The sequence below is a fragment of the Nothoprocta perdicaria genome, unplaced genomic scaffold (genome assembly GCF_003342845.1).
Source record: "Nothoprocta perdicaria isolate Ctin4 unplaced genomic scaffold, notPer1 scaffold_5, whole genome shotgun sequence".
In the NCBI taxonomy this organism is placed as follows: Eukaryota; Metazoa; Chordata; class Aves; order Tinamiformes; family Tinamidae; genus Nothoprocta; species Nothoprocta perdicaria.
In genome coordinates, this window is record NW_020455754.1 from 9,508,887 (window position 1) to 9,521,869 (window position 12,983).

Genomic DNA, 12,983 nt, shown 5'->3' on the forward strand with positions numbered 1-12,983 from the left:
GCCGGCTCCGACCCGGGGATGCCTGGGCGCTGGGGTGCGGGGTGCTGGAGTCCCACCCGTGTCCCTCTGCTTGGCTAAGATGACTTAACATTTGTCCTATCGGTCACTTAGCTGTTGTTACCTGAAGATGAGTGAATAACTTTCTACCTGAAGCCTGGACCTGAAATTCTAAGGATGTGATCGGATCCAGGGTGCTTTGTCACTCTGTGCAGAAACTTCTTCCGCCCCAGGTGCTCTTGGTAACTAAAGGTTTCTGTTCTTCCTTTTGATGCTTTAAATGTTGTGATTTGTGAAAGTGGTCACTGCCACTAGTATTGCACCTGGGTGAGTGCTGCGCTTGGACCCTTGCAGGACACAAGTGCTTGTGTGGATTCTGCAATCTGTTTTTTTTTGTTTTTTTTTTTTTTTTTCTCCCAAAGCTGGAGTGTTTTGGGCTCTGGTATTGTACACAGTTCTCTCTACCACGTGGACGACACCCATGGGTTCAGAATGTCTTTTTCTATCTCTTTATTCTTTTTCTGACTTCTGCTTTTTAACAACTGTGGGGGAAGAAATCCAGAAGACATTAGCAGTGTGCAGCCTTGTAAAAGAGAACAATCATCATCCTTATTTAAAATGAAAGCGCAAAAATAAGTGTTGCTCCCTCGAGGCTCTTCGCCCAAGAGATAAGGGTGACATTTCCACCAGGATTCAGTGCATTTTGCAGCAAAATGCTTTTTAAGAGCATGTCTTTTTACATTCTGGTGTTCTGGATGATCCCAAAGGGAGGCAGGGGGGGTGCAGAAGGGGGTTTGGGTCGAGCCAGGTGCCTAAGTGCTCTTTCTGCTTCCTGCAGGTCCGCCGGGAAGGCGCGGGAAGCCGGGACGACGTGGAGAGCCTGGTAAGTGTTGTCCGCCCTCGGAGCGGGATGCGGAATGTGGGTCGGGCTGCACTGGTCCCGGCCAGCACTTCAGCATCGGGGATAACCGCATTGAGGGCGTTAGGGCCCGTGCTGGTCGGTGCCTGCGGAGCTCTGACTTGCGCGGATCACTCGAATAATGTGCCCCTGTTTTGGTACCTGGGGGCAGAGCAAAGCACATGGGGAAAAAAATGGAAATCCCCATGCAGCTGGTTGCAATATAGCTTAGAAAGGTGACGCTCCAGCAGGACCCAAGGGCCTATGATGCTCCAGCAGGACCCAAGGGCCTATGCATGGCCTGGTCCTCCAAAAAAAAAAGGGGGGGGGGRGGGGGGGCAGAATAGCCTTTGTAATCATCAGTATTTAAAACTATGTTTTAATCAGGAGGAGCTCTTATCAGCCAGGGCATTTCCCACCCAGCTTGTGAGGTTTCTGCTACATTATGGCCATTGGTTTCTTCCCCATGGTAAGCACAGGGCATCCCCTTCTCACGAAGCAAAAAACCTGCCAGGAAATTGGGGCAGAATCAACATGGAAAAAAAGAAGCAGTATAAAGAAATTAGGGATCATTAATGACTTACCCCTTTAGACTTCTCTGCAGTGGTGGAAGAAGTTTGAGGAGCATGAGGTACAATTGGGAAGGGCGAGTGGATTTGCCACAAAGTCACTGCCGTGCTTCAAGACAGTTTCTTCCTTCCAAACCCAGCAAAGTTGGTGGCAAACCTGTGCGTGTGCAGGCGGGCGAGCACGTCCAAGCGTGGGACTGGGCAGGACTGCCTCATACATCTAACACAACGCGGCCTCCAAGAGCCGTTCCGCTCTGTCAAGCCTACAAAGCTTCCCAGAGAGCAGCCTCCCCCTGTGCATTGCTTTTGGCCTCACTGCCAGATGTTTGTTTTCACAGATAGCTGGGTTATGTATGCATATATTTGTTGGAGAGCCTTACGGCACATAAACCAGGTCCTTGTGCCTTGGCTTGGGCCGGTGGTCGGGCCTAGCGCTGAGCTTGCGTGGCGTGCTAGCATCCCGCCCTGGAGGGAGGGAGGCTCTTGCAGAGCCAGCAGGCTCCGCGCTGGCCTCGGGCTTGCCAAAGGGAGCGATTTTTCTGGCAGTTGTTAAAATGGCAATTGTGGAAAACTCTTTTTTGATCCCTATTTAAGCTTTCAAAGCATATCTCCCATAAACGAGCAGAAAAATTTTTAAGAGCGCATCCTGTCCCTTTTCAATCGCACCCTCCTATTGATTTAAGACAAGCCTGTTTTATTTTTTTCCTTCCTCCGATGGATTCAGATCATAAGAAGATTAATCCAACAGCTCTGCATTTCTCCAAGCTCAGTGTTCATCATCTTGGAAACATGCTGAGACCACAGGTGTCTAGCACAGAAATACACCGTGCCTTGAAAAGACGCATTTGAAATCATCTCTAGCCAAGCTGAACTGCTTAGACTGGTTTGAAATGAGGCAGTTGTGGGTCAGGTCCTTCAAAAAGGACTTGCCAGAGTGGAGGGAGCCCTGGCAAGAGGGTACCTGGGTACCCCAGTGTCACCTTCCTCCAAAGCCTGTAGTTTTGGAGAGCAATGTTATTCCTGCCATTGCAAACATGTGGCGAAGAGGCTTCATTTAGCATCCGCTGGGCATTCTTGAACTACTTGGGGATCAGATCCAGGCTTGGGAATTTAGGGTATCCACATATTAGCTCAGCTCCAGACCTTTGGTTCACCAGCTTGTGGGAAAATTGTTGTAGCTTCTTTCTTGCTGACGAGGTTCTTTTGCCTTGAGCTTGACAAAATCAGTGCAAAATGAGACCTCTTACCAACAGCCAGCAAGAAAATACACCTAAGATTTGCAAAGTCTGTGGAGAGTCCAAGTATCTCCCATTGTCCTGAAGCAGGAGCCAGTACCCCCCACACAGGGTCTAGTCCTACTAGTTGCAACACAAGAGTATAATACAAGTAGTTGCCTGCTAGTACAGGCTGAGGCTATGGAAAAAGGGACCCATGTTGGGGCATAAAATGCTGCTTTCAGGTAGGAATGGTAGGGGGAATTTTGAGGAAAAACATCTTACAATGGAAAATGTTGACTTGGCAAATCCACAGTTCCTAGCAACCATCCAAGTTTTGTTTACCAAAATTTTTCCATTTCAAAAGCCACTTGTAGGGAAAGTGTTTAGAAATTGTTGAAATGGGATGAAATACTCTTCTCTCTTCCCCACTCTCCACCCTGTTACATCTTGTTCTGTATTTACGTTGCACTAAAAACATTTCTTTAATTTGAGCTTCTAACCAAGTTTTGATTCAAAGTAAATTATTATTTATGTAGAGCCGTTCAGTTTATAGAAATACCCTGGTTTGGGATAAGGAAGAATCTGAAACTCTTTTTTAAGAGATGAAACCGAAGAAAATTCCCTGTAGGAAAACATTATTTCTCTCCTGACCCCACAAATACACAAATCCCATCCTTTACCCGTTAATTCACTTTCAAAGCCCTTGGCCTTGGGAGCGTGGACAGCTGCCTGCACCGTGGGTCTTGGGGAGCATGGGTGTGTGTGCATGCATGTGGGTGGTAAATCATATAGAGCTTTTTATTTATCTGAGAGTTTTCAGTGCTCTCTGCATTTGTCGGGAGCAGTTGCATACGCATCTCCTAGGAGAAGATTTCTTTGGCTTCTACTGAATTTCAGGCAAAATCTAATCTGTCCCACATTTGCTCTCAATAATAAACTTCTTTGCTATTCCCTGTACAGCAGCACTGAAGCACATATAGGGCTTAGGTGCATTTTTTTCTATGTATTTATAAATACATGCACAAATGTATTTTGCAATTATTTGCAAAGCCAAATTCATTTTTTGGCTAGATTCCTGCCCATTGAGGGCAATAACGAAGGCCCCACCAGTTCTGCACACAGGACGATCTCCTTGGGTGGCGTTGCAGAGCTTGCTCTAGTTTTGCTTTCCCTGCCAGGCCCTGTCCTCTCCTTTCATGGCAGGAAAGTTTTGGATGATAAATGATCTACACATTACATAGAAATGGAGCTCATCCCCAAATTCCCAAGCTGCAGAAATATTTGGAAACAAATGGCTGTGACCTGTCCAGGAAAGGAGCTGTCATCTCCCATTACATTTATGTGCTGCCCAGGATAATGCTGCTGTGCTCTTTGGAGATATATCATTATATATATAGATATATATAATTATATATATATATTTTTAAAGCTCGCCAAATGATTCTCACTAGTCAAGATTAGCAGTAAATTTTGGCACATTTCTCTGAAAAAGTGTCTTGTGCAACGTGCATCCCAGAGATGACTGGTGAGGGGCAGCGCCTTGGCACGGGGCTGATGTCTGTGTTTACTGCTGACTCGCAAAATATTTGACTCTCTTCCATAGGAAACAAGTGCCTTGTGGCTAATTTAAAAAAAAAAAAAAAAAAAGAGCAATCCAGAATGTTATGTTGGTCTTAAGGGGTGAAAAATCAGTTCAACACACTTAGACCTTAATGAAGATTTGTCTTGCCACGTTTTGCCAGCAGCGTGCCTGAAGATTAGTGCAACTCCACGGCTGTCCACCAAGCCTGTCCCGTACTGCACACACAGAGAACATCCAAGTGCAATTCCTGTCCTTGAGAGGAAAGCATTTCAACAGAGCACTTGTCTGCATGTGCTGGGTGAAAACAGAAGCTTTGAGGGGGAAAGAAAAAAAAAAAAAAAAAAAAAAAAAAAAGGAAAAAAGGCAGCAAATTCCAGGGAGATTATAATTGGTACATGATTGAAATCCCATATTAAAATAATTTCCTGACCACTTCTTATTTGAGGCTTAGTTTTTACTTTTATACAAAAGGACCTTTGTGGGCAGCTTGGCATAAGTGAGTTAATAAATCAGGTTTTATGTCGAGTCAGATTCTCAGTTAATAAAGTGGCTGAGATCCACTGACTTCTGTATTTGTAAGAAATTAAACGGAGGGAAAGGAAACAAACGGGCCTGGATGTGTTTTAGCAGTAAAGAAATTGGGCTTCTCCAGGGATCGGGGAGGTTTTCAGGTGGTCTCTCCCTCCCGGTTGTTGGAGCAGGCGTGAGTGGAGATGAATGGGCCAAGTTCAGTGTCGATTATCAGGCCGGTTCTGGGCAGCAAACGCTGCTTGTCATTCATTGGGTTCAGCCCTAATTTCTTGTCTTTGTTAGGTTTGCTTTATGCACATGTAATATTTCCCTGCCGCTCTAGGCACAGCTTTATACACCAGGCCTGATGCTCAGACATCCCAAGCCCATCCAAGACAACAGAGCCTTTCCTAAGGGTTTAATTGCACTTGCTTCCATGTTCCTGAGGAGTTTGGCAGGGGTGAAAGCTCGGTGGGGCATACGAGGGATTTGGAGGTGTGAGGACAAGATGGTGCTGGGGGTTCATATGATACAAGTGGCCTCTGTATGGGCAGCTTTGCTTTTCCCAAATCTTTTAATGCTCCTTTTAATGCCACAAGATGAATAAGAGGTGCAGTAAAAAAACACTTTTTTTGCCCATAAAACTCTAGGTCTAGGGCTTCTGCTGGCAGAGCTCTGCTGGTGAGTGGTCAGATACACTTAAATTCTTATTTAAGTAAATCTGGAGAGTCACCAAACTGGGGATGAATGGCCAACTTCTGTAACATTCCAGTGCTTGCTTTTATTTTCCTGTTATGTTATCAGATTATACTTTTTTTTCTTTGTAATGAAGTGACTGTTCTCTTTGTTTTTCTTTTGTTTTGCAGGACCTGCAGTAAGTATCGTGGATTTTACTCTTGGATCAACAAAGTTAAGGCTTCCCCCTGCCTTCCCCCCTTCCCTTTCTGTGTCATTGCAAAAGAACAGCGTTTTTTGGTAGAGGTGCGTCGGAGAATGAAATTGGTACCAGATGCTGCTGGATTTTTTTTGTTGTTTTCATTATTGTAGACAAATAGAATAAAAAAAAAATTAAAATGTTTAACCTGCTGCCTGTAGGGGCTTCTAGTAATTTTAAATCTAGCAAATACTGAGGAAAAGCTTCTTAGCTTCTATTTAGCTAAAGAGCACTGTACTAGGATTTTAACATTTCAATGATTATTGGTTTTAAAGTTCTACCTTTTCTTACCTGGTGTGTTTCCATCATTTAATACTGTCCTGGGGAGCCTTGCAGATGGTGGCAAAGACAGGGTGCAGCAGCTTTTCCTCTCTTGGAAGTTCTTGGGAGAATAGTGAGCTTTCCTACCCAAAACGCAGGGGGAATTTGCTTTTTGGAGGGGCAATAGCTGCGAATGCGTTTCCTCCATCCACGTGTTCCAGCATTCCCTTTGCTGCCTCACCACCATTTCCAAATTTGTTGCTCACCCACCAGTTCTGAAGTATGAAAATGGCATTTAATTTGTGACCTTCAAGTTGCTAGGCGGTTTTGAAAGAAATTATGGGTATTTGGTGTTTCTGCCTTTGTTTCTGTGAAGACAGGGGAGGAGTTTTGGCCTGCATGTTTTCTTACCAGGGTTGCATGGGGAAAGTGAGGTTTCTTCCTGCTGTTCTCCTGCTCTGGAACATTGCTGAATTCAGAAAGAGGTTATTTCCATAGAACTGAGTTTGCTAATGACCCTTGGCCACATTAATTTCCAATTATGCAAATTGGTTTAAAATTCAGGAGTAGGGAAATACATGGAAGGACAGTGGTGTCATTGCTTTGGTTCTCCTGGGCTTGACAGCGTTTTACCTGTGGTTTCCATGACTTTGAGACCTTTGAAGTTTGCTTTTATGTCAAGTGATTATTACTATTTTTTATTACTACTATTTTTATAGCTTTTTTCTAACCTAAAGACTTAAGAGGAGTTTAAGCACAGTTGTTGTTTGGCAAGGTTTGGAAGTAGCAAACCATGGAAGTTAGAATTGGTGGCTTAGGCTTAACTATCCTTATAGGAGAGCTGAGACTGGTCACAAAGTTGTGCCCAGTCTTTAAGAATAAATCCAAGGCTCTGAGTGGCTTGAGCAATGCAAACAACCGAGTTTGTCTTGTTCACTTGGGTGCCAAAATTAAATCTGTCAATTAATTGGCTTTGCTGTAAATATTCTGTAATTAAAAACTGTAGCAGAGTTGCTTTGCCCACACAATAAAAATGGCTTTGGAAGAAGTGTTGAGTAGCAGGCATTCACTGCCGCGATCTGCAAGTGAATTCCAGATCCCTTGGCCAGAGCAGAGGTGAATGTTGGCTCCCCTTCTCCCTACCACGTTCCAGGTGCGTTTTGCTGCCTCAGCAAAGCCTGGATGTGCTGTAACATCCAGGAGCAAAATCGGGAGCTTGTAGCGAGCGGCCTCTGGGCTTTGCCCTGGGCGTTAGAGCAGGTCCCTGCGGAGCAGCGGAGGTGGTAGGAATTAGGCTTAGTTGGAGGAACTTCATTTAATTGCTCTCTCAATAGCCCATTATGAATGATGGGGACATTGCCTATTGCCACTCCCCAGAGACATCCTCTAAGGAACTTTTTTCCTCTTGCTTAAAGTACTTTGGATTATATAAGTGGGGTTTATTTAACCCTTTAGGCTCCGACCCTGCCCCAGGGCAGCTCCCAGCCCACCCGCAGCCCGTCCTTGGGCTCCCTCACGTGCACTATCTGCTCACTTTTATTGTATGCGGTTCAGCTCGGGCGACATATGGAGCAGGATTAATTTTTCTTTGTCTCGAGTTGGTTTCATTTCCTGGTTCCCACGGCACTATTGAATTGCGAACGGGGAGCAGGGGAGATTTAACGCAAACAAGGCTTTTTCTTGCTTGTTTCTCCTTGCCCTTCTTAAAAAAAAAAAAAAAAAAAAAAAGCCTGCTGGTTTAGTTTGTTTAAAAAATATATTTTTGTAGCATAAACAGCATTTGACAGAGTATTTTAACATAATATGTAACAAAACTAGAACCCACAGAACCACAATATTATTTTATTTCAACAGTGCTACATTTAAGTCTGTTAATTTTTTCTGTTTCTTGCTTTTTATATCTTTGTTTTTTTTAAAATTTTTGGCCACGAGGGACCGCTTGTATCCTGCATGTCCAATATCTGCTGGAACTTGTCTTCTCCCTGCTGCTGGCCCCTGGGAGCAGTTGTTGTGGCATTTGAAGGGTTGGTGGTCAGGAACCGGTCACTTATAGAGACGTGCAAGAGCTGCGGCTCTCGGACGCGGCATCACCCCATGGATGGATCCAGGGGTCTGGATTCCCCCGTATTCCTGGGGCATGGATCCAAACCTCTGCCCTGGAGGGTGCCAATACCGTGTGCCCAGGTACAGAGTGGTGCAGGCTGGAGTATGGACTCACCCTGGCTATAATTAAGTACTTGCATCCCTGGGTGTTAGGAAACCTCCCTGCAGCAGCCGGCGTGGGCGCCTGCTGCCCACGTTTCCAGCGTCCTTTCTCTGCTCCCTGCCATGCACCCCCTAAAGCCCTCGCTGTGCGTTTCTCTGGGATTTGTGAAGCCAGGAGCGTTTGGGAGGGAGGTGGCGCCCGCACGGTGGTGCTCCCGGGTGACCTGCAGCGTGCTCGTGGGACTGCTGCTTCGCTGCCTGCCTGCGTCCCTGCCCATGCTTCGCTCCGGGCCGCTGCCCTGCGGGGACGGCAGCGATGTCTGCAATGGCAGCGCGAGCTGCAAACGCCTCCCGCGCGGCCCCCGGCCCAGCGAGGAGAGGGGAGCAGCCCCGAGGGGTCCCCTTGGCCTTTGTGCTCCCCTCGCAGGCGTTTTTAGATTGAGGTGCTTGCCCGCAGCATTGCCTTGCCTTCCTGCTGCCTTGCAAGCAGGCACGGACCTTGCGAGGGCGGTGGGAGAAGCACTGCCCTGGGACACTAATGAAAGGGGATGTAGGAGGAGGGAGCTCTATTTGGGGCTGGATAAGGAGCTTCAGGGTTGTCCTTGGGAATGGGAATTGCTCTGGCCTGGGCAGATGTGCCCAAGAGCAGAGAATCCCCCAAAACAGAGCAGCTTCCCCTCGGCGCGCAGCCCTGGGCATGTCTCCCACGTGTCTGCCCCAGCATGGCCATGGCCAGGGCACGCTGGGCAAAACCCTGGGTAAGTAACCAAAGGAAAGCACGAGGTGAAAGTCTGCAGCAAGAAAAAGGAAAATCAGGTAGAGCTGTGACCCTTTCCATAGGAAAAATGCCCTAAGAGGCTCTGCCAAAGAGCACTGAGTGCCTAGGGCTGGCTGGGGACGGAGCAGCCCGCGACTCCGCGTTGCGTCTCGCTGCATCACAAGAGTTGAATCTCACTGACTTGTTGTCTCGCTTGTTCCCCCACCACAGGGGCAGTCAGGACGCGATGGTTACCCGGTAACTCTGCTATTTCTTTTATTTTTATTCTTTTAAATTCTCTTCTAATCTGTGCTCCGTGGACCCTTCTCTCTCCCCGTGGTACTCGCCTTTCCTTGCCTGTCTCGAGCTCTTTGTTACTTCTTTCCTTCCTCTTCAGCAGTGGCAGCATTCATGGGATTCAGTCCCCAGAACTCATGAGTTTATGCAATATTCACCATTAATATTTATAAGGGCAACGCACTTGAGCTTTTTATAATAGTATTTGGACTCCTGTCTAAGAGTTGGCTGGAATTCAAGGTCAGTGGCAACCTTGGGATTTGCCTCCATGCACAGGTGTAGATGACTAAAATTTGGGACACTAGTGGAAAGAGGATTAATTTGTGGAGATTGATCTTCCCCTGCCCATCTCTGATGGTGTCTGGTGTCACACTGAGGCAGCAAAAGGAGGTTTTGCAGGGACCCCAAGGAGGAGCAAGGGGAGCGACGAGCAGTGATGTGCGGAGCTGCTTCAGCTCTGTGGGGAGCACGCGGTGATCCCAGCAGCACCCGTTCTCCCAGGAGGGGAAAGGCCGGAGCGGGGTCGCTTTAGGGCAGCGGCCTTTGCTCCTGCTGCACCGCTGGTATCGGGGTGAGCGGCAGCGATTTTGTCTCCCTCGGATTTGTCTCCCTCAGGCGGTACCTGCAGCGAGCAGCGGCCGCGTGGAGCAGGAGGGTTTGTGTCAAAGCCGGGGGCTTGTATCCGCTGGCAGCGTTCAGGGGCGCTTCAGTAGCGTTATGGGGCTTAGCAGCACTTGCCTGGTGCTGCTAACTGGTTAGGAGGGAGCAAGGGGGTGGATTTGCCCCATTTTCCCTCTCTTTTGAGGTGTTTTTGCAATGCAGAATTTTCATCGCAGGTGTCTGAAAGGCAGCAACGCTAGAGGGAAATAATCATTCATTGCTTTGGAGCATCGCCTTCCAGCCTGTCCTCACAGGGCCGTGCTCAGCAGCCACTTCTCTGCCACCTCCCTATGCTGGGAAATGGAATTAATGCCCCCATAACATCCCTGTCTTTACCTTACTCTGCAGAGAGCAGAGGCCAGCGTGGCTCGTTCTGGGCTTTGCAAATCGTTTGCAAGCACATTGAGTTTCCCCGGCGGCAGCAGCAGGCAGTAGCTGTATTTAATAAGGAGGTGGAGATCATGGCTTTTCCCAAGCCATTTGATATCCTGGGGAGGGAAGAAATCAAATATAAAGCAGGCCCAAGAGTCAGTGGATGTATATGACTGAGCTTTATTGCCTCCAGTTGCTTGGTTGAACTTATTTAATTAATCAGCTCTCTTCAGGGTGGCCAAATATAGTCTGAGCAGGTAAACACTCAGGGAGACGGGTTTGGTACTCAGCCAGCTGTGGTTGACTCTGCTAATAGCTTGTGGTTTATTATAGATAAAAATAACAATAATGAAGCTGGCTGTGTCCTCAAAGCAAATTCCCATGGGGCTGCATCGGGGCGTCCTCCCATAGCTGGACATGCCTGGGGATGGGGTGAGGGCGGCTGCTCGCTGGTAATTTCATCAACTTCAGGGTTTTTTTTTTTTTAGGAGATGAGGCAAGCCCATGTAGGAATGGTGCAACTGGCCTTGCCACGTTGCTGACCACGCTTAATGAGGGAATAAATTGCAAAACAAGCCCTCTGCTCGGCATGTGATGCAGCTGCCCCCTGTGGAGGCTGAGCTGGCCCTGGTCGAGCAGGAGGGACGTGGCAGGAGCTGCAGCTTCTCGCTACCCTCTTTGCTTTGACCTCGGCCAGGCGTGGCCTGGTCCCTCTTCTTGCCCCTGTTGTGCCCATGTCTTCTCTGGAGACCTTGGCAGGTAAAACACTGCTGCATGCCACGTTCAGCACCGTTGAATGTGGCCACGTCATGCTGTTCCTTAGGAGGTGCCCTTTTGGAACAAGGTGGCCAGGGTAGTTTTGGGTGCCCTATCTTTCTGCTTAGCTCCAGAGGCTTGAAATTTTGACGCCACCATCTTTTTCATAGTTTGGGGAGGAAATCAGATTAGTTGGCAATCCTGACTTGCACCTCTCGCAAGATGAACACGCTTGTGAGAATATGGTCTGCAGCGCTTTGGCTTCAAAAACAGTAAGTCTTGGAAATTGTTCTGTGAAAAAAAGACCTCAAGCAACACCTATGGCAGCACCTGATTTCACAGAAACATATTTGTTGCATAGATTTTCCTGTTCTTCTCTCTCGCCAAACAGGTGAACTGTAAATGGTCTCTTGACGCTCCTGTAACTGGAGATGAATTTTTCACTGTTTTGGATCCTGATTCTGCACAAACGCTGCACAGCACTTTGCCTCTGTTGGAGCTCTGATGAGATTTGATTTGCAATAAGCAAAGTTACAGGGTGATTTAGGGCATGCAGATGCTGGCTGCAACCTGCCGGACAGTGAGGGCCTTGCAGGGCTGCCTTGTCCTCGAGAACCAGCTGATCTGCCTTGGGAGATGGATTAAAATGGGTGGCTATGAGACAGCTCAGTTACCTGGCAATTCCAAGTACTTAATTCCTTGCTCAGGGCAGCAGGTTAAAAACTAGAAGGCACTGAGCTGTTGTGATAACAGGGAGAGCATATGTGGACTTGAGATAGTCGAAGCAGATCTTTGACTCTGGCTGGGCTTCCAGGTTTAGGTTCAGCAATTAAGCATTTGCCAACAGCAACAATGAAGCATCTTGCCCCAAATACTCCCCAGTTTGCACTCGGCAGCTCTTCCAGAGAGACAGCAGCAGCCTTTGGATCTGCGCGAGGAGGCCGATTGGGATGGCACCATCCGCGCTTGCCAAGAAAGGCCTGGCCCAGCCCCAAGCTGAAGCGCAGCCGCGCGGCTTGCGTTCGCACGAGCAAAAAGCAGATGTGCGAGCGGGGGGACAACCTCCATGTGCTTCTCATTCGGAAGAACAGAGCGATGGGCTCCCCTTGGCCTGGTGCTGAGGCCTGTGAGGCTGCGACGCGACTGCGCGTGTGAGGGCGGCAGCGCCCGGCCTGCGCCCCTCTGTCCTGCTGCCCATGACTTGGTCATTAAGAAGAGTTGTCCATGGGCAGGCATGTCCACCCCCAGCTCTATACACGGTCAGTGTGCTGGGCAAAGCTGGGGCGGAGGCGTGTGGGTCGCCCACGAGGCTGGTGAACGCAGGGCTGCCGGTGCCGCTTGCGTCAGCAACGTGGTGGCCACGTCTGGGGCGGCTGAGAGAAGGGCAAACGAGGAGCAGATGGAAGAGCCTCCTTCCAGGAGGCTTTGCAGCTCACCCTGCGCTCCTGTCGGGTCTTCCCCTTGTGCTGCCACTTGGTAGAGTCGAATCATCTATGGGTGGCAAGACTTGGCAGGTTGGTGCTTTCAGAAGAGGTTCCCCCTTTCCTCTTCCTTGCATTCCTGGTACATCATCTTCTTCTTCCCAGTTTTAAGGGTTTCTGAATGTCATCTGATCAATGAGCCTGGCTCGTCCCTCCCCCGAGCCAGGCTCCGCTGCACCGTCTGAACGTGACATCCAAGCGGAGAGCTGTCACTTCAAGTGGGGAGAAACCAAAAGGATGAAGTTGATTAATGAGGGGAATTACTTCATGTGCATGTCTTCATTAATACAAAACAGAGTGGAGAAGAGCCGTTGCAGGGGAAGGAAAGTATGATATGAAACAGAGTTGTCTCCTGTACAATTTTTTTGTAATATTAGTGTCTGTTTTCAGTTGAGCGGTGTTACTTGTTTGGTTCTTACTTGTTTGGTTCCTCTGGTTTATCGTGTTTGCCTTCCGAGTTTGTGGATCGGGCTTGTGGTGATGCCTG

General features: G+C 48.2%; 1 protein-coding gene across 1 annotated transcript in view; it reads left to right on the forward strand.

The window, feature by feature from the left end:
• The window catches only part of COL23A1 (collagen type XXIII alpha 1 chain), a 142,955-nt gene that overhangs the window by 101,642 nt on the left and 28,330 nt on the right, over positions 1 to 12,983 (forward strand). Inside the window, exons 4-5 of the mRNA XM_026047547.1 lie at positions 836 to 880; positions 5,640 to 5,647. Coding sequence (XP_025903332.1) covers positions 836 to 880; positions 5,640 to 5,647 — 53 coding nt within the window. The remainder of the gene's footprint in view (positions 1 to 835; positions 881 to 5,639; positions 5,648 to 12,983) is intronic.